This window comes from Topomyia yanbarensis, unplaced genomic scaffold (assembly GCF_030247195.1).
Source record: "Topomyia yanbarensis strain Yona2022 unplaced genomic scaffold, ASM3024719v1 HiC_scaffold_512, whole genome shotgun sequence".
Lineage (NCBI taxonomy): Eukaryota > Metazoa > Arthropoda > Insecta > Diptera > Culicidae > Topomyia > Topomyia yanbarensis.
This window is the reverse complement of record NW_026683728.1, coordinates 6,371-25,000: the sequence shown is the minus strand read 5'-3', so window position 1 is coordinate 25,000 and position 18,630 is coordinate 6,371. Positions and strand designations below refer to the sequence as shown.

Genomic DNA, 18,630 nt, shown 5'->3' with positions numbered 1-18,630 from the left:
AAAATGACAAGCCGTCAGATAACTTGGATGTGTCAAAATACATCTAGAGCACGGGAACAATGCGATGATATCGCCACCTGTTCTAAATATTGTTTATCTGATTTTGTTATTGTTTATCACTTATGTGACACATATTGTTTTCTTTCTGCCGTCTGCATCTGCATCTTTGTTCCAGTACCGAGGAAATTAGAAGTGCATTGGAGCAAACAAAGAGAAAGTTCTTCCCGTAATCGCTTTTTGTTCTTCCTTTGTATCGATGCAGTTGAATTTTCCAGTTTTCAACTGCATCGATAATATCAAATCAAATATCAAATCGGTGTAAATAGGAGCTAGTATTTTCTGCTGCAGTTTTCTCCGGAAACCCTAACGGCCAATTTCTTCATCTGGATGAAAACCAGTTTTAGTTGAAACCCGGTTTTCGGCTGATTGGTCACCAGAAGCCTGAAAACTGGTTTTCAGCGAAAATCGGTTTTCATCCAGTGAAGAAATTGGCCGTAAATGGAAGCCGCCTATGGTATTTAAAACTATGGCGTCATCTAGACCACATTTCATATTTATATACCGGATATTTACAGTGAAAATTGAAAAATAAATTCAATTGAATGGCATTCAGCAGAAATACATCACCACAAGGCGTAGGGAAGGTTTTATCAACCTGGCGCGTCTAATTTACCTAAGCGTGCCACATGCGGCCTGACTAGCCAACTTTGATTTTTCAAGAAACGTGACATTTGTTCATAAAGAATATTTTAATCTGAAAAAAATTAAGTATTGGACACAACTGAAACAAAACTAATATTTTGGCAACAATGATCGGGAGTGGTGTGTCATTTTCGACAGGGATTAGCAAAATATAAGAAGAGGTGAAAAAAAAGTCAGCTGGCGGATCCTATCCTTAGGCTGTGAACCATTTAGCGATTTTTTTAACCTTTAGTTAAAATTTAACAGTTCGAAAGTTATTTTATCTTGAATGGAAAAATTTAACCGAGAGAGCGAACCATTTCAAAAGTTGACATATGAATAGTTATTTAAAATTGACAGCTGCGATGACCACAATTTGGTAGAGCTGTGAACATTTGTCGATATTTTAAAATTAGTTTTTTCTTATTACATTAAGTATGACAGTCATAGCCTCGAAAAGTAAACATCCACATCATGAAATAACCCAAACAAATCTTAACACAGCACGCTATCGTTTCCATCTTTATCCCTTAATTTTGTATTGAAAAATATTGACAACCTCAATTAGGCACAGAAAATATTTCCACCTTTTTATTCTGCATCATGCGCAAAATTGTAACTATCGAGCTGTCAAATTTAACTATCGCTCTGTCAATTTTAACCATGCTCCAGAGTAGGGTTATTTTGCAAATAACTTTCAAAGTGTCAGATTTTAACTAAAAGTTAAAAATTTCACCAAACGGTTCACAGCCTTAGTAGAATTCCTATAGATAGTTAGGCGGACACAAAAGCCGGAAAACTGGCAGCTCTTATTCCAGGAAGAAAGCACTGGCAACCATGCCAATGTTCAAGCTCCAGCTTAATAATTTCATTGTCGTCGTGAGTAAGAACTTTACATGTACGAATGGATAAACAAATCGAAGATCTGATGATATGATTTCATACTTGTGCGAATATCTCTTTGTGTTGCAAAAAAATCTCGTTCTTTTCGTTTCTCTACACTCGATGACACAAGAAAAGAGTAGAATAATTATGACCATAATCACAATACCTTTTCCATATACATCCAAAGAGAACATATTATGTGACGTCATGCTCTATTGGCTCCGCCATTTGACATGTTCAATTAGGTTCTTTACTGAAACAGTAAACCTCACTTTTCTTGACAGTTCGCTTGTACTGTTTACATGGGCATAGAAAAATTTGTGGACGACTAGATTCGCTCGAAGCAAATCGTAAAGAATTTTTCTAAGTCCATGTAAACAGTACAAGCGAACTGTCAAAAATGAACACTCAGTTCATTTGTGACGTCACCGTAAAATATTCAATTGGCTCCGCTCAGTGTCCCGTCTAACTATGAATATAGTAACACAGATAACAGATGTTTAGGCTAGAACAAAATTTCTTCAAAAACCTGTGTAAACTTTCAAATTGATAAACGTTGGAAATCCGTGTTTCACTATTGCCATCTGCGCAACTGTTTGCTACACGTGTTTGACAGCTGCACCAACGACACGACCTGAAACTAAGTGAAACATTTCAAAGAAAAAGTGCCCGAGTAATTTACCACCAGTTACTCGTAGATTGACTCACCCCTCGGTAATAAAGAAAAAATATTTCTCGAGCAACACTGCTTTGTTTTTCACATTTTGATATTGCCAGGATACCATTCTTAAACAAACAACAATAACGAAAAAACTTGTAGAGGCTGTGTCCGAGATTTTTTCCGCTGCCAGGAATTCCACTGTAGATCGCGGTCGTTTTCGTTACCGTGTCGTGTCACTCGTCGGGTTCGTTGGATCCCATATACAATATTCAATTCCGGTATTTCTGGTGTACCGAGCAAGGCGAACCTGCGACAGCATGATCACTGATCAGTCGTGAAACTCAACGTCCGTTCATAAGATGTTTGGTCCAGCGCCCGTCACCTTTCTTCGTGCTGGTAACAAGTGATTTGCAATAAAGTGAGTGTGTTTTGATGGGAGAATGCTATACCGGTAAAGTCTTAGCATCCACATAATAGAATCTCTTGCATAAGACACGATAGAATGGTGATGTGTACTAGTTTTGGAACAGAGATAATTGCATATCTTAATTTTGAATTCCAGGCGTTGGATTTGGAATCGATTTTAACTTAACCAAGGACCACTGTAATTTGTCACGGCGCAGTATCGTGTACCGGACCATGTTGAAGTACTACGGTAATTCTGACGATGATGCGTACGAGATGTGAAAAACTTGGTACCGAGATCTCCATCGAAAGTCGGTAATTCTGCTGAGTACCCCGATGAGTGATGAGCAGAAATGTAGATTGCACATTATACAACCATTATTTACAAATAAAATTGTTCTTCAACATTAACTTATTTTAATTACATTTATTAAAAATAGCTGTTCACTCTTACTGTCTCCAAGAAAAGCGAAATAGATTAACTTGTCACATAGACATCTAATTGGAAAAGTTCCTTCGCGTATCAGTCGTCGGCAAGAAAACGACCAATGAGCGAAAAAACTTACTTTTTGGCTCAAGGGACCGCATACAAATGACGTAGCTTTCTTTTGGAGATTTTCAAACCACCGCAAAACACAAGTTAGGGATATCTAATACAACCAGTGAAGTTAGAAATTTCAAGCCAAGAAAAAGAAGAGAAATGTTTGGATTTGTATGCTGATTGGAATTTATTCTATGAGTATTATTCGCTTGAAAAGACACTACTAGATAAATACGATAATTTCTAGAGTTTAGAGGCTGAATTTAATTTTCTTTTCTGATAAAATTGGGACAAATCTCGATGAACGTATACATTTTAGAATCATTCGCAATAAAACTGCGGAATGGTGTAGGATGGGATTTTATATACATAATCGCTACTCACATGAAAATATTATTGAAAGCCGTCGCTATTTTGTAAATTATTCAAAATACTTGAAATTATTTCATTCGCTGCGTGCGGAAGAAGTGGGGCAGTTCTTAGAGAAAACGACATTGTTTCAAAGGGGATGATTAGAATTTAGTGCTGAAAAGCTGTGAGGGGCAAAGGGGGTTGAAAATCACAGAGAAAAACTACGTCATTTCTTTATGTCCCAATGTCAATAACAACCAAAAAATCGCAGTACCAATAATTTAGTTCCTGCAAACCATCGATAAAAATCACTGCGTACAGTAATATTGATCATATTGGAACCCTAATTGACCCTATTTTCGGATTCGGTTGCCGGTACCATTTCAGGTAGCATTCGTCGCCAAAAACTCCACACACTGCATCAGCTTTAGTAAGGCCAAAACCGTTGCATAGTGACAGCTGAACTGAATGATGACAAACTTCTTATAGCGGTCACAAAGGCATTGGCCAATATAAGACTATTAAAAATCATATCTTCCAGATTGAGTGGCTAATGTTGAGATAGGTGAATACAAGCACCGGTCGGTGGCAATCTGTCTCATTTGTGTATCATGCACTCCATATCATCCAAGCCCACTGGATCTCCTTCTGTGATTCTCCTCTTTGACCATATTTGATATATAGTTTTAGCGCAGAATTTGTTTCGCTTCCGCTGCTGGTATAGTTGATCCATTCGGCGGCATCGGTTTTTTTTTTACTTCGGTGATTTGAATCACTGCTGGAGGCTTGTTTTTAACTTAAAAGTAGAGTGTGTAAACTAATTAGCGCATGATATTTTTAAATTGGATTTATTCACAGAAAACTTACCGTTATCTCCTTTGGCATTTTAAGTTAAGAGCAGTATTTGCAAAAATTTAGTATCTTGAGGAATCGAAAATTCTAGCCACAATAATTTTCCAACGATTTTTGATTTTTCCCTGCGTAACCAATGGTTACAGTTATTAGAAATATGTAACAACAGATTCATCTGTGCTGCTAGTTTTATGCATTTTTAACCAAACATCAAATTTGACAGTACCAGTTACCTGAGTCACTGAGGGGTAGTCGGATTTGCGATACAGTTTTGGAATGCCAGTGTCTAGTCGTGTCGTTGGCTGCACTCTAACTGCATTGTATCGATCACTGCGCCATCTACAAACGTTTGCCAAACGTGTTTCAGACGTCTGATTTATTCGGAATTTCAGTAGCGGGTATTTACACACGATTCAAATCGAGCCTAAACGTCTGTTATCTGTGATAGTAACTATAATCCTTAGCACTCACAGAAGAAAAGCTCCCACCTTTTATCCCTTGCCATTGACAATTCGTAAAAAAAAAGATTTGTCGGAGTTATTAGAATGGGTGTTGCCAAATTCTGTTTTTAAAATGCATTTGACAGAATTAAAGTTGTATTTCGGGTTTATAGAGAACTTTGTTAAATGCAGAAATGAATTATAAATAAAATGTACGCAGCATACTTATTTGATCCAATTTATCACTTATAAGTTTAGGGCAGGGACTCATCGCGTCAAACCTTCAACGATTCTTGATACTCCTGGTAGCGCTTCTGCTGCTGCTGTTGAAGTTTCTGGAGCTTCTTCTGTTGCCCTTTGCTAATTTCCTTTCCCTCGACATCGTGTGTCGGCAGACCACTTTCGTCGAATGCTGAATATTTATCGATTTCTGCTCGGAACAAGTCCGCCGGATTAATTTTCTTCTGAGCATCCTTGGCAGCTTGAGCAGCAGCTAGCTCAGCTTTTTTGCGTTCCTTTTCAGCTGCTCTACGTGCTTCTTCGGTGCGTTTGGCCTCTCGTTCCTTCAGAAGAACGTCACGGTCCACTAGTTTCAGGGCAGAGGCATTGCCTTCGCGGTCCTCCAACCGAACACCCAGATTCGGAAGGATGTCGTCTCTAAGCTGATCGCAGAGCGTGAGGATGGCGGTCGCTTTCAACGATCGAGCTTGTTCGCGAACAGCCGTACGGAATTCCGATAATGCAGAAAGGAAAGGCATGACGGTTTGCTCGAGCTGTTGGGAAACGAATTGTGAAAAATGGCAGTTACCGAATAGGAAAGAATACTTACATCTGTATTTTCAGCATTTCCAACAGGAAATCCGATTCCTCCACGCGGACCACTGATCGCACCGAACATATGCAACAACTCAGTTATATAGCTGGCAATACGTCTTAACAACAGAGCGTTCAGTTCGTTCTTATGGTCCCGAATATAAACATTGCTGTGTGACACCAGATCTCTCAGAGCATCCAAAGCTGTTCGGGTATCAACGTTATCACAAAGCGCTTCATGGACTGCCTCCTTGATGGCGTTTAGCTTTTGCTGCAAATCCGTTTCGACAACAGTCCACCGATTAAATTGCTCTCTAGGTTTTCCGGTGACCACGTGCCGCGTCAAGTCTTTAACATTAAGGAAAAATTCATTCAAAAATCGTTCATACTGAACAGCCATTTCCATCGTGTTTTCCGAGTAGTCTAACGTGTCTTTCCATGAGTGCAGCAGGAAGGCCAACCTCAGTTGACATGCGCTATGTTTCTGAAGGGCCTGTTGAATTGTCACGAAGTTCTTTAGCGATTTAGACATCTTGCAACCGGCAATCGTCAGGTGGCCGGTGTGTAGGAAATACTTGACCCATTCCGAACTATCATCATGTGCCTCACTTTGTGCCAACTCGTTGTCATGATGCGGAAATTTGAGATCAACTCCACCAGTGTGAATGTCCAGATAGTCCCCGCAAATATCGGATGCCATGGCAGAGCACTCGATATGCCATCCAGGTCGGCCCTTGCCCCAGGGACTGTCCCACCAGGGTTCTCCGGCCTTGCTACTCTTCCACAAAGCAAAATCATTCGGTGATCGTTTCTCCGACAGTCGATCTTCGGTAGTACTCAAATCGCCTTCGCCTTCCTGCAGCGCTTTAGTATCTCCGTAGGCTTCTGGCACAAGTTTGGCGTAATAATGTTTGTCGCGTTTATCGAAACCAGCTACGTCGAAGTAAACCTAAAACCGATGTAAAATTACATGCGAAATATAACATAACAAACAAGGCTTACCGATCCGTTGGCCTCGTATGCCAATCCGTTATCAATAATTTGCTGGGTATATTCCACAATCTGTGGCACATACTCACTGACCCGTGTCAACACATCGGGCGGTAGCACGTTCAGAGCATTCATATCCTTATGGAATTCATCTTCCCAGTAACGAGGCAGCGTCTCAAAAATTGAATTTTCGTTCACAGAATCTCCTTCTTTACTGTCCAACAAATCCGCCAGCGGATCTCTTGAACTTTCAAGAAATTGTTTCTGGGCTTCCTTCACTTTGTCCTCCTGACCACTCTTTACCGCAATCGTCAAATTATCCACAGCATTTGTTAGCTTTTCTAACATTCGCTCCATCATGACTTTCTTGTCCGGATCTGTTGTACTACCCAGTTTCTCTTGGAACGCCACCATCACCTCTTTATTATCTTCCAACAGTTTCTCCAGAGAAGTTGTTGTTGTTACATACCGCTCATACAAGTAGTTTTGTCTCGCCCGTTTAATAATCTTATCATCGACATCAGTAATGTTCATCACGTAGAAAACATTGTATCCAAAGTAGTCTGTCAGTACCCTTCGCAAGATGTCGAAGCTGATGTAGGACCGAGCATGGCCCATATGCGATGCGTCGTACACCGTTGGTCCACAGCTATACCATTTAACGTTTCGGCCGTCTCGGGGGACAAACAATTCTTTCTGTCGTGTTAGGCTGTTGTAGAGTCTAAGTTGCGATTCCTTCCGGACCGGAGTCGGCAGCTGCCACGTTGGTTGTACACGTTTCGTCATTCTGGTTGACACGGGTGCAAATATTTCGTCAGCCCTTTTTTAATAACACCACACCAATTTATGTATCAAATCTTCCGCGATTGATGCAGCACTTTATTTAATAATCGAAGGATTTTGGTAAACACTAAAAACTATAATTTTAACAAGGGGAATCCTGCATGCGATTAGTCACACACATACGTGATGCTAAGGATTTTGACAAGACTAGCAAAAACCCAGGGGCACGGAACGGGTGTCTCGCATTTTGTATCGATAAAGTAGAAATCGAGTGATTTTTTTTTTTGTAAAGGGACTATGAACTATTTGTATGTTTATTTGAGACGATACCCGAATAGAAATGTACAGTAAGAAAACCATGATTTTCACTGTGACAGTACAGTAATTTTACAATAATTTACAGTAAATTCTAGTGTTTGGCTATAATACAAAAACAATAAACTTTAACGTTTCTACAGTAAATTTCAATGTAAAATCGACTTTTACAGTAAAAAAGAGGGGTGGTTATTAGGGTGGCACAAATTTTAGAATTCAGTGGAACCGATCTAAAACTACTCGCTAAACGACCTCATTCCACCATGCAAAATGCTGATTTGATAGGTTGCACTATATTTTAGCACAAATGGTTTAAAGTTTGTATGTGATTTAACATGGATAAACGATCCACATTATTCAATATTTCGTAGACACGTTCCTATGTATTCTAAAAATATATGCTATGCTAATTTCGGTAGATACGGGTACCATGTACAACTTCCCCGAAGAGTGTAATAGGCTACAACTTCTGGTTCAAAAGTTATTCTTTATACAATGCTTAAGTGGCTACGTCGTTGGTGGAAATTGAATTTATCTGGATACTCTGGCTGATACTTCAATCAAGTTAACCGTGATATGCCAGTCATAAACCGAATTAGGCAGCTATCAACATAGGCGGTTTTATAGTTCAGATGCGAGCGTCATAAATAGATAATCTGAAGAACATGAGTTCGATTCTTAATTTTTTTGATATTTTAATTTTTTTTTTCTGCATGTAAAGCGGGAACATTATTATGTCGAATTGTTAGTTTCAAATAAAGTAATAAGGGAGACCAGACTGTTATTTCTGTCGTGTTATTTGATTTTGGCAAAGTTATGTTCTAACGTTATATTCACTACTCCAATCTTAATCCCTGGATGATTCGTTCAAGTTTTGGTCAAAATCAAATCGTGCTTCATGGCCGGAGACACTCTTGCTGGCGTATAGTGACTCTATTGCAGTTCCAGCTCCACAGGGATGTAATGAACATCAGTTGAGCTTCAAAATAACGGGAATATTTCCCGCTTATGTCTCGTCTCAATTTTAATTTTCTCAACGTATATTATTGTACACAAAAAAATACAAAAAATAATTCTGTTACAATTCGATCCCAAGCCCTTTAGATCGCATGTGTCGAATGATACCATCTGGACTATATTTCCGCTTATCGCCAACGGTACAACTGGTGACCACAACAAATACGTCAAGCTTCACTTGATTGAAGCTTCAGCTCGCCGGGTAGCCAGAGACAGCACTATTTTCATAACTTTCAGAGCAACGAAAGTTTAATATTGCAATAACTCATGAACCAGTTGTCATAGCTATGAACTGTCTTTAGAAGAAGTTGTTCTACGTGACTGAATCTATAGAATGTAGCATACAATATATTTTTCAGGGGCACCACGCGGCATATTTATGAATTCAATGAAAATGTAATATTTTCTCATAGTAAACTCCATACAAACTTAAAATCATTTGTGCTAAAACATGGTCCAACAGATATGAATCAGATTTGTTGAGTTCGTTGAAGAAATACGAATTTTTCTAACTTGGTTCTGCGGTATTCCATTTTTTTCATACATCCTCGTGCCACCCTAGTGGTTATGTATCTTAACATTAAAAAAATCGATTTTTTCCATATATTTTTTTCTCGAAAACAGTAAAATTTAATGTGAATCTATTGTATCAATTTTTTTCTGAACAGTAAAGTTGATTGTTGCATTACATTTTATTGTAAATCTACTGCGAGAACACCGCGTCCAACAATGTTAAAACAGTAATTACTATAATATTTATTGTTTTATGATTGTTTGTAGGGTAAATGCTATTGTAAAATTCTATCCGGGTAGCCTGTTAGCGTATTTGCCTTACATTTTGGTTGCAGTTGAAAATCATAAAATTGACTTGCGCCTTTCGGTTTTTTCCCTTTTTGCAGAGTGGGCAAATAAAGCGCATCTTGTGTACATGTTAGAGAATCAATTTGCGCATCATCTACACCAGTTGCGCTTTAGCTTCGCACGCTGAAAATAGGAGAAAAATCGAAAGGCGCAAGTTCACTATTTCGATTATCAACTGCAACCAGAGTATCAGGCCAAGGAAATATTAATTGATGAAATACAATTAGAAAGTACAACACAGAACTAGTACAATACAGAATATTTGTATTTGTATTTTGTATGTTTATTTGCAACGACAACCTGTTAGCGTAAGTTTCATATCAGGTTATCACTTTGCCAGTTCATGAGCTAAATCATAGGTGTCGCATGACCAATTTTGGATTTGCTGCAAATCGCCAATACAGTTTGCTTTTTTCACCCGCAAGTGAGTCGTAGCTTACAACAAAAATTTCATTTTATTCTTGGAAAAAGCTTGCCACTGCCAAAATATGAATGAAACGAGTAAGAAATTTAGTTTTATTTACAATTATTCTGAAATTACAGCCATTTGCAACTATTTGGCTCATACATTTCTTCGAAATGTAATCGGGGTTTTATTGTGATTCTGAAAAATCTTCCATAAGTAAAGTTCTAACTCGAAACCGAGATTCAATTAGTACCAATGTCAAACTCCTTCATATTTTGGACTACGTAGGAGATTCAGTGAAGACTATCAGAGAGAAGGATCGGCTGTATATGGCTAACACTTTCCTATAGCCGGATATATTCTTTCCTTGCGCTATCTGGAGAGTTTCATGAATTTACACCATTTCATGACGGTTTAGCTTAACGTAGGAGGAACGAGAAATGATGTTGCGGCGACTACGGTGCTCAACAAATTACATTTCGGAACAGCACACATATACCTCTGCGAATAATATTAGGAACCACTATGTTTGAAACCCTTTTCGCAAGATGTTTACTCATCATTTTATAAAATGATGATTTTCCTTCATTTTCATAAATAATTTTCAACAAATTGATCGGTGATTTGGTGTTTAAAAGTAATATTTTTACCAATGTTTAAAAAAAATATATGCACTATGACAGAAGAGAATCAAATCAGCAACAGTTTGCTTCCAGCGCTATCTGTGAGTGGTTTCAACGTAGAATCGCCAATAGTCGCGTAATGAACAAGGGTAACTGAGATTATAGGCATCATATTGTACATGAGTGTTGTTCAAAAGCCACTTTTGGTGAAATATTCGGCTGACATACAGCCTACTCCCACTATTCCACCGCGCCTATGCTGCCGTGATACGCATAACAGTCCCACCTGCATAGGAAACCCATAGCAAATAGGACTGTTATGCGGATCACGGCAGTATGGAGGAATGTCAAAACAATTTGTGTAATGGGTAGAACCCACAGGTTGAAAAAAAAATGAAAATGGAGAAAAGTTGTTTTTCTTTCTTTCTATCTTTCATGATATATCAGCCACATGAGTTTGACTTTTTTCAATACAGCGTTTGATCCAGGCTCGAACTTCTGCTTCTAGAAGCTATGGAGATTAAGTTGTTCCAGTGCGCTTGCAGTTTGATCCATTTGGGCATTTGGTTATATGAATGATATTTATCGTTCTTAAAGTGAACTATTTGTGTTTTGATTAGATGTTGGTTTTAGGAATATTTTATTTTTCAAATAGCCTCCCTTCCTACACTAAACTAAAATGTACTCATCGCAGTACATTTTATGGCTCAAAGATTTGGTTCCCCTTAATTTGTTTGTGATAATTCGACGAAGCCGATAAGCTTTTTATTGTGCTTACAAAGTGCGCCACACCATATTTGTTTTGATTTGGACTTCATTGTTTTAGATTAATAGAAATGTCAACCATTAACAGTATTATAATGGCATAGCTGACTACCGCTTCCGGCTTTCAACTATAGGGATTTTAGGCTCTAAAGTATAGCTTCATATATCCATATACGGTCTATTTTAATGCTCAATGTTCGTAATGCTTATAAGCATTCGCAAAGCTTGTATAAAACTTATAAACATTTGCAAAGCTTTTATACAGCTTATAAACATTTGTGAAGTCCATATAAAGCTTATGAATATTGGACAGCTCTTATATAGATAATATGCTGTTTACTATTATAATAATTAGGCGTAATTAGCAACAAGAAAAATGTCATCAAGATAGCGTTAAAACACGTTTTAACTCGTAGTGTGAACGTAGTATTAGTGCTTAGTTGTTTGCTGGGTTGTTATACATTTCTAGAGTGATCTACGTAGTGGTACCCCTAGACTGAGACAGTAATTTTACAATAAGTTAGGCCCTTTGGTCAATTCACAGTCGAAGTGTTTCTAAAATTTCATACTTCTGGCAACTCGGACAGTAGTGACTGCTTTATCGATGCATAAAATGAAACGTCAAACACATTCCTTTTCCAGCAAGTTGCTTTCGGTTTTCGCGACGTGTTGCGGTTAAAGTGCTAGTAAATTTTCAGGAAATCTAGCGACAAAATGCAAGGAGTGGCTATTTTTATCGATGCCGAGATCGAAGATCAGGTAGGTGCATGAGATTTCTTTAATTCGGCAGTCAATTTGATCTTGTTTTGCCAACATTTCCGTCGAATCAAAATTGGCTATTGCACAGTAAAGATTGAGGTTATTTTTGCAGCATCAAAACGACAAACTAATCATTTTTCCATCACTACATTTCAGGCACAAGAGCTACGAAAGTTTTTTAAGAAGCTCGGAGCTGAGATCAGCGAGGAAAAGTCCTCCAAGGGAATTGAGGATGATTTGCACAAAATCATTGGTGTTTGCGATGTTTGTTTCAAGGATCCGAGTCCGGAAGAGATCGATGCCGTTTTAAACAGTGTCGTATCGATTATTGTTTCCATCCCGTTGGAACGGGGCGAAAATTTGATTCTGGCTTTCTGCGAGAAGATGACAAAGGCTCCGGACCAGACCATGGCTCGAGTTTGTCTGCAATCGTTAGTATCTGATAAATCAGTAAGCATCGTTCTTGACTAAAGGTTGCTCTTTTATTGTAGTCTTTGGCGCTTGTTTAGTAATCTGGAAGCAACCTCTCCCCTGCGCTACCATGTTTACTACCATCTGGTACAGGTGGCTAAGCAAGCAGATCAGGTTAAGGAGGTTTTCTCAGGAGTGGATCAGCTCAAGACACAATTTACTCAGTGTCCGCCGTCCAATGAGCAGATGCAAAAATTGTATCGGTTGCTGCATGATGTTCTAAAGGACATCAATGGCGAATTGGCTTCCAAGGTTATGATTGAGCTACTGGGAACTTATACCGCCGAAAATGCTTCATACGCCCGTGAAGACGCTATGAAGTGCATTGTGACGGCGTTGGCCGACCCGAATACCTTCCTGTTAGATCCCTTACTGTCTCTTAAACCGGTTCGATTTCTGGAGGGTGAGCTAATCCACGATTTGCTGTCGGTATTCGTTTCGGAGAAGCTACCAAGCTATCTGCAGTTTTATCAGAATCATAAAGAATTTGTGAATTCACAGGGTAACTTGAATGTTTTGCGGGTTGCAAGCAGCTTTGAAACATTTTTTTTCAGGATTGAACCACGAGCAAAACATTAAGAAGATGCGTCTGCTATCGTTTATGCAACTTGCTGAGGGCAATCCAGAAATGACTTTCCAGCAGCTGCAGGATGAATTGCAAATCGGAGAAAACGAGGTGGAACCATTCATCATTGAGGTGCTGAAAACGAAGCTGGTTCGAGCCCGAATGGATCAGAAGGCCCGCAAGGTGCACATTTCCAGCACCATGCATCGGACTTTTGGAAGGCCTCAGTGGCAACAGCTACGCGACTTGCTGTACGCGTGGAAAGCGAATCTTACCGTTGTTCAGGAAAATATGAAATCCGTTGCCGAAGCGCAGGTCGAGCTTGCTCATAAGCAGTAAGTCGGTTTAGAAAAAAAGAGTGCTATTCGAAAAGTGAGTCTTCAATAGATAAAAATCAATTGCGTGACAGCCAATAGACTATCTAAAAATCGAGTGACAAGTAAAAGTGCCCGTTTCATCTTACGTCCCAGCTGCTGCAATAATTTGACCAGCGGGCGAAGATTCCTAGTGCGTGAGTGAAGAACAGAAAAGGACTGAACAGAGGAAGACACTAAGGTTACTTTCAGCAGGGGTTTATTCAAGGGAACGCCGGCTTTTCCCGGGTAGTTTTGGCTGCGTTAAGGGAGGGCGGTTCTTAGTGGGTGGGTTGTTTCGTTCATCAAACAAATCTGCATCGTTAGAATGTAAAGGATTAACAGTAAGCTTGTATTAATTGAAAATGTCATAATTAATATATACAATTTTTAGATATGAACGAAACAATAGAAATAAATGTATTTGTGTGGCAATGGAATAAAAGAAATCCATTTTATATTATGTGCTCATGATTGTTTAATGTATTTTCATTTGAGCTGCTAAAAGTCAAAGTTAAAGGGCAGATGCTGCTTCATATAACTTCGAGCATAAAACTTGGACTGAGGTTTTCGGCCTAAATCTCGTGTTTAAATTTGAGCGTGAACATTGGTTAGATCATGGTGATGTTTTTAGCCTTGTTTTACTTAGCAATGTGGGTGAATCTTGCATAAATCGGTAAAAGTATTCCACAGAACATGTATTATTTTCACAATCACGAAAAGTTTGACAATTTTTTTTTTATTTCGATTATAGAGGTTTTAACCTTAAGGTCATTCGCCTCTTCGGGTTAGAAAAATCTCTTATGAAAAATTTCTAACCCCATGTGAGGGGTCGGGACTCGATCCCAGGTGCGCTGCGTACAAGGCAATCAATTTACCAAGTACGCTACGCCCACCCCCCCCAGTTTGACAAATTAATGCAAATTGATGAAGCTACGTTTGCTGGGTATCGACTTTGGCCCTTATTACGGGTATCACTTCACGGTGAAAACGAAGTGAAGTGATCAACCAACACCCTATTCCGGGTGTCAGCTTCGTGATAAAATGTGTAGATTTCATTCGAAGTGACAACTTGAATGAACTCGGTGTTATTGAGTTCTACAAGATGACGACACGAATGAACTCATGATGAATGAAATTCATGTTTGACAATTCTCGGTGGTTTGTTTACTTTGTCAGTTGCGTGAGTGCGAGTGCAACGGGTGCTCATTTGTTACATTCGAACTCACGTAACTTCCATGTAAACAAACCACCGAGAATTGTCAAACGAAGTTCATCCGGCTCATTTTGTAGGGTTATGTCGGTTGGTGTAAAACCTAATTGAATACTTTACGCTAACGTCACAAATGAAATGAGTGTTCATTTTTGAAAGTTCGCTTGTACTGTTTACATGGACTTAGAAAAATTCTTTACGATTTGCTTCGAGTGAATCTAGTCGTCCACAAATTTTTCTAAGTCCATGTAAACAGTACAAGCGAACTGTCAACAAAAGTGAGGTTAACTGTTTCAGTAAAGAACCTAATAAGTGTAAAGTTTGAATTTTGTACTGCTTTTTTATAATTATTGTGAATCTTTCTTTATAAAGTGCTTCGCAAGAAAAGGCCGAACAAGCGACAATTTTGCTGACTTGTTGATTTTATTGTCAACAATCCCGAACTAGCTAGAGAAAGCTATCATATGATTTCGACGGAATTGGTACTTTCCCTCTGGTGAGCTATTGCGGATTAATTGAACAACTTGGGTCCTCGCACCCGTGCTGTTGCAGCCTGGCAAAAAGTAAGTCCAACTGTTTTGGTTGTATTGTTTCCTCCTCGCATGTATTTGCAAGGATCGAAGATTCTAATCGATGCATACAAATATCCTCTTTTATTGTTTTTTTGCTTGTCTTTTTAGTTTTGTCATGTATTATCGGTCGATTAATTGACAAGCGTAAGCGTTTACTGTCTGCGGTTTATGAAACGCGCTCGACGTGAACATGGCTGTTGGCCTGCCGGGTGAGTTCCATTGAGTCCATAATGCAGCCGGAAGTACAGCAACATGTACCTAGATATGTTGAGAGCAGCTGTTCAACAACGGTATCCACATAACAAACTGCGGTAAATTGCCTGTGGATCACCGAGATTTGCGGCAGGTTCCGGGATTCGAAAGCAGATGTTTTTGGACGTGCGGAATTTCTACGTTTCGATGCGTGGAGTCATACCATTCCAACTCAGTCTGTCAATAGCCCTTCGATGGCTACCTCATCGAACGAGATCACGGATTTGATCACCGTTTTACAGTGGAATTTCAGAAGTATCATCCCGAAAATCGATTCTTTCAAAATTTTAATAAATAAGTTGAGTTGCGATGCATTTGCATTATGTGAAACTTGGTTAACTTCCGATATAGAACTCGCCTGGATCGAGACACCCCCTATGGAGGAGTGCTTTTGGGGATCAAAAAGTGCTATTCCTTCTACAGAATTAACCTTCCCTCGATAACAGGTATTGAAGTTGTTGCTTGTCATGTAACAACCAAAGGCAAAGACCTTTGCATAGCTTCCATATATATTCCCCCCAACACCGCGGTTGGGCACCGACGGCTACAAGACATCTTAGAATCCCTGCCAGCACCGCGACTAGTTTTAGGAGACTTTAACTCTCACGGTACAGCTCTATGATGATAACCGGTTTTCCTTAATTTACGATCTTTACGATAACTTCAATTTGACAATTTTAAACAAGGGTGAAATGACACGGATTCCTGCTCCTCCAGCGCGCCCAAGCACCTTAGACTTGTCCCTTTGCTCAACATCGCTGCGATTAAATTGCACGTGGAAGGTAATTCCTGATCCCCACGGCAGCGACCATCTGCCGATCGTAGTCTCAATCAATAACGGTTCAAGGCCATTGAAATCAATCAATATTTCGTATGACCTCATACGAAATATCGATTGGAAGGGCTATGCTGCCGCGATATCCGACAACATCGAATCTACCCAAGAACTTCCTCCGGAGGAAGAGTACAGCTTTTTGGCTGGCTTGATTCTTGACAGCGCGAATCAAGCTCAGACTAAGCCAGTACCCGGCGCGAACATACAAAAACGCTCTCCTAATTCGTGGTGGGACAAAGAGTGCTCACACGTGTACGCGAAGAAGGCCGCCGCATATAAGACCTTCCGGGTCGACGGGTTACCTGCTAGCTATCGAAAATATGCGACGTTAGAAACGCGAATGAAGAGTTTGATGAAAGCCAAGAAACGTAGTTACTGGCCCCGGTTCGTTGACGGACTAACGAGAGAAACATCGATGAGCACTCTTTGGGGCACGGCCCGGCGTTTGCGAAACCGAAACAGTACTAACGAGAGTGCAGAATATTCAAACCGTTGGATATTCGATTTCGCCAAGAAGGTTTGTCCGGATTCCGTCCCGGCACAGAATATTTACCGCGCCGCGTCCCCTCACGATAACGCGAACGAAACACCTTTTTCGATGGCGGGGTTCTCACTTGCTTTCTTGTCGTGTATCAATAAAGCTCCAGGGCTAGACAGAATCAAATTCAACTTGTTGAAGAATCTGCCAGACTCTGCCAAGAGACGCTTGTTGAACTTATTTAATAAGTTTCTTGAGGCTAACATTGTCCCAAACGATTGGAGACAAGTGAAGGTCATCGCCATCCAAAAACCAGGAAAACCAGCCTCCGACCACAATTCGTATCGTCCGATCGCAATGCTGTCCTGTATCCGGAAGTTGTTCGAGAAAATGATCCTATTCCGCCTCGACAATTGGGTTGAAACAAATGGCTTACTGTCAGATACACAATTTGGCTTTCGCAAAGGCAAAGGGACGAACGATTGTCTTGCGTTGCTCTCAACCGAAATTCAAATGGCCTATGCTAGCAAAGAGCAGATGGCACCAGTGTTCCTAGATATTAAGTGGGCTTTTGATTCAGTTTCGATCAACATTCTTTCAGAGAAGCTCCACCAGCATTGTCTTTCAGCGACTTTAAACAACTTTTTACTAAACTCGTTGTCGGAAAAGCACATGCATTTTTCGCATGGTAACTGATCGAAATCACGATTTAGCTACATGGGCCTTCCCCAGGGCTCATGTCTAAGCCCCCTGTTATACAATTTCTATGTCAACGACATTGATAAATGTCTTGACAATTCCTGCACGTTAAGGCAACTTGCAGACGATGGCGTGGTGTTCTTTACGGGACCCAAAGCTGTCGATCTACAAGGACCATTACAGAATACCTTGGACAATTTGTCTGCTTGGGCTATTAAGCTGGGTATCGAATTCTCCACGGAGAAAACTGAGCTATTTGTATTTTCAAGGAAGCGGGAACCAGCACAACTACAGCTTCTATTAATGGGTCAAACCATCGCTCAGGTCTTCACAGTAAAATATTTAGGGGTCTGGTTCGACTCGAAAGGTACTTGGGGATGCTATATTCGGTATCTGAGACAGAAATGCCAAGAAAGGATCAACTTTCTTCGTACAATAACCTGAACATGATGGGGTGCCCACCTAGGAAACATAATTAGGTTGTATCAAACAACGATACTATCGGTAATGGAATACGGATGCTTCTACTTTCGCTCCGCCGCGAACATACATTTCATCAAACTCGAATGAATTCAGTATCGTTGTTTGCGTATCGCCTTAGGGTGCAGTCGACCGATACGATGAGTCTCGAAGTGCTGTCGGGCGTTCTCCCGCTGAAAAATCGATTTTGGGAACTCTCATATCGATTGCTCATTCGATGCGATATGTTGAACCCGGTGGTGATTGAAAATTTCGAAAGGCTTTGTGATATTCTCAAAAATAACATACTTAGATATCTTTACATTTTATTTATTGTCTCTATGAACGTCTGAGACTCGTGGTTCGAACGTCTTCACCCCTCGACACTCCAAGACACACACACACCTCTCAAACCTACACATTTATCTAGAATACCACATCCTCCCCTTGCACGAATAACAATATCTCATTTTGCAATGATTAAATCGTTTAACGTTCCCACCATGTTCAGGAATCTTTGCGGTCTTATAATCTCTCGCATCTTCCGGCGTTTCGCAATCGGCTTCTCGTTATCCGACACTTGAC

General features: G+C 39.9%; 2 protein-coding genes and 1 long non-coding RNA gene across 3 annotated transcripts; 2 read left to right on the top strand and 1 right to left on the bottom strand.

Moving 5' to 3' along the window:
- The first annotated feature begins 2,316 nt into the window (after positions 1–2,316).
- Positions 2,317–3,043, top strand: LOC131695759 (uncharacterized). The gene is made up of 2 exons (XR_009306713.1): positions 2,317–2,645; positions 2,790–3,043. It is a non-coding gene; the product is annotated as an uncharacterized LOC131695759 (long non-coding RNA).
- Positions 3,044–4,948: 1,905 nt separating this feature from the next.
- Positions 4,949–7,621, bottom strand: LOC131695757 (cysteine--tRNA ligase, cytoplasmic). The gene is made up of 3 exons (XM_058984274.1): positions 6,632–7,621; positions 5,646–6,578; positions 4,949–5,589 (listed from the first exon to the last, which is right to left on the bottom strand). The coding sequence occupies exons 1-3, from the start codon at positions 7,403–7,405 to the stop codon at positions 5,092–5,094; spliced, it is 2,205 nt and encodes a 734-aa protein (XP_058840257.1). The 5' UTR covers positions 7,406–7,621; the 3' UTR covers positions 4,949–5,091.
- A 4,387-nt stretch (positions 7,622–12,008) lies between these two features.
- LOC131695758 (eukaryotic translation initiation factor 3 subunit M) lies at positions 12,009–13,906 on the top strand. The gene is made up of 4 exons (XM_058984275.1): positions 12,009–12,148; positions 12,305–12,579; positions 12,640–13,121; positions 13,174–13,906. The coding sequence occupies exons 1-4, from the start codon at positions 12,104–12,106 to the stop codon at positions 13,521–13,523; spliced, it is 1,152 nt and encodes a 383-aa protein (XP_058840258.1). The 5' UTR covers positions 12,009–12,103; the 3' UTR covers positions 13,524–13,906.
- Positions 13,907–18,630: the final 4,724 nt, after the last annotated feature.

Coding starts and splice junctions, on each gene's coding strand:
- LOC131695758 (XM_058984275.1), top strand. CDS start 12,104: ATGCAAGGAGTGGCTATTTTTATCGATGCCGAGATCGAAGATCAG. Junction 12,149..12,304: donor ATGCCGAGATCGAAGATCAG/GTAGGTGCATGA, acceptor ACTACATTTCAG/GCACAAGAGCTACGAAAGTT. Junction 12,580..12,639: donor GCTCGAGTTTGTCTGCAATC/GTTAGTATCTGA, acceptor CTTTTATTGTAG/TCTTTGGCGCTTGTTTAGTA.
- LOC131695757 (XM_058984274.1), bottom strand. CDS start 7,405: ATGACGAAACGTGTACAACCAACGTGGCAGCTGCCGACTCCGGTCCGG. Junction 6,579..6,631: donor CATACGAGGCCAACGGATCG/GTAAGCCTTGTT, acceptor CATCGGTTTTAG/GTTTACTTCGACGTAGCTGG. Junction 5,590..5,645: donor GAAATGCTGAAAATACAGAT/GTAAGTATTCTT, acceptor GTTTCCCAACAG/CTCGAGCAAACCGTCATGCC.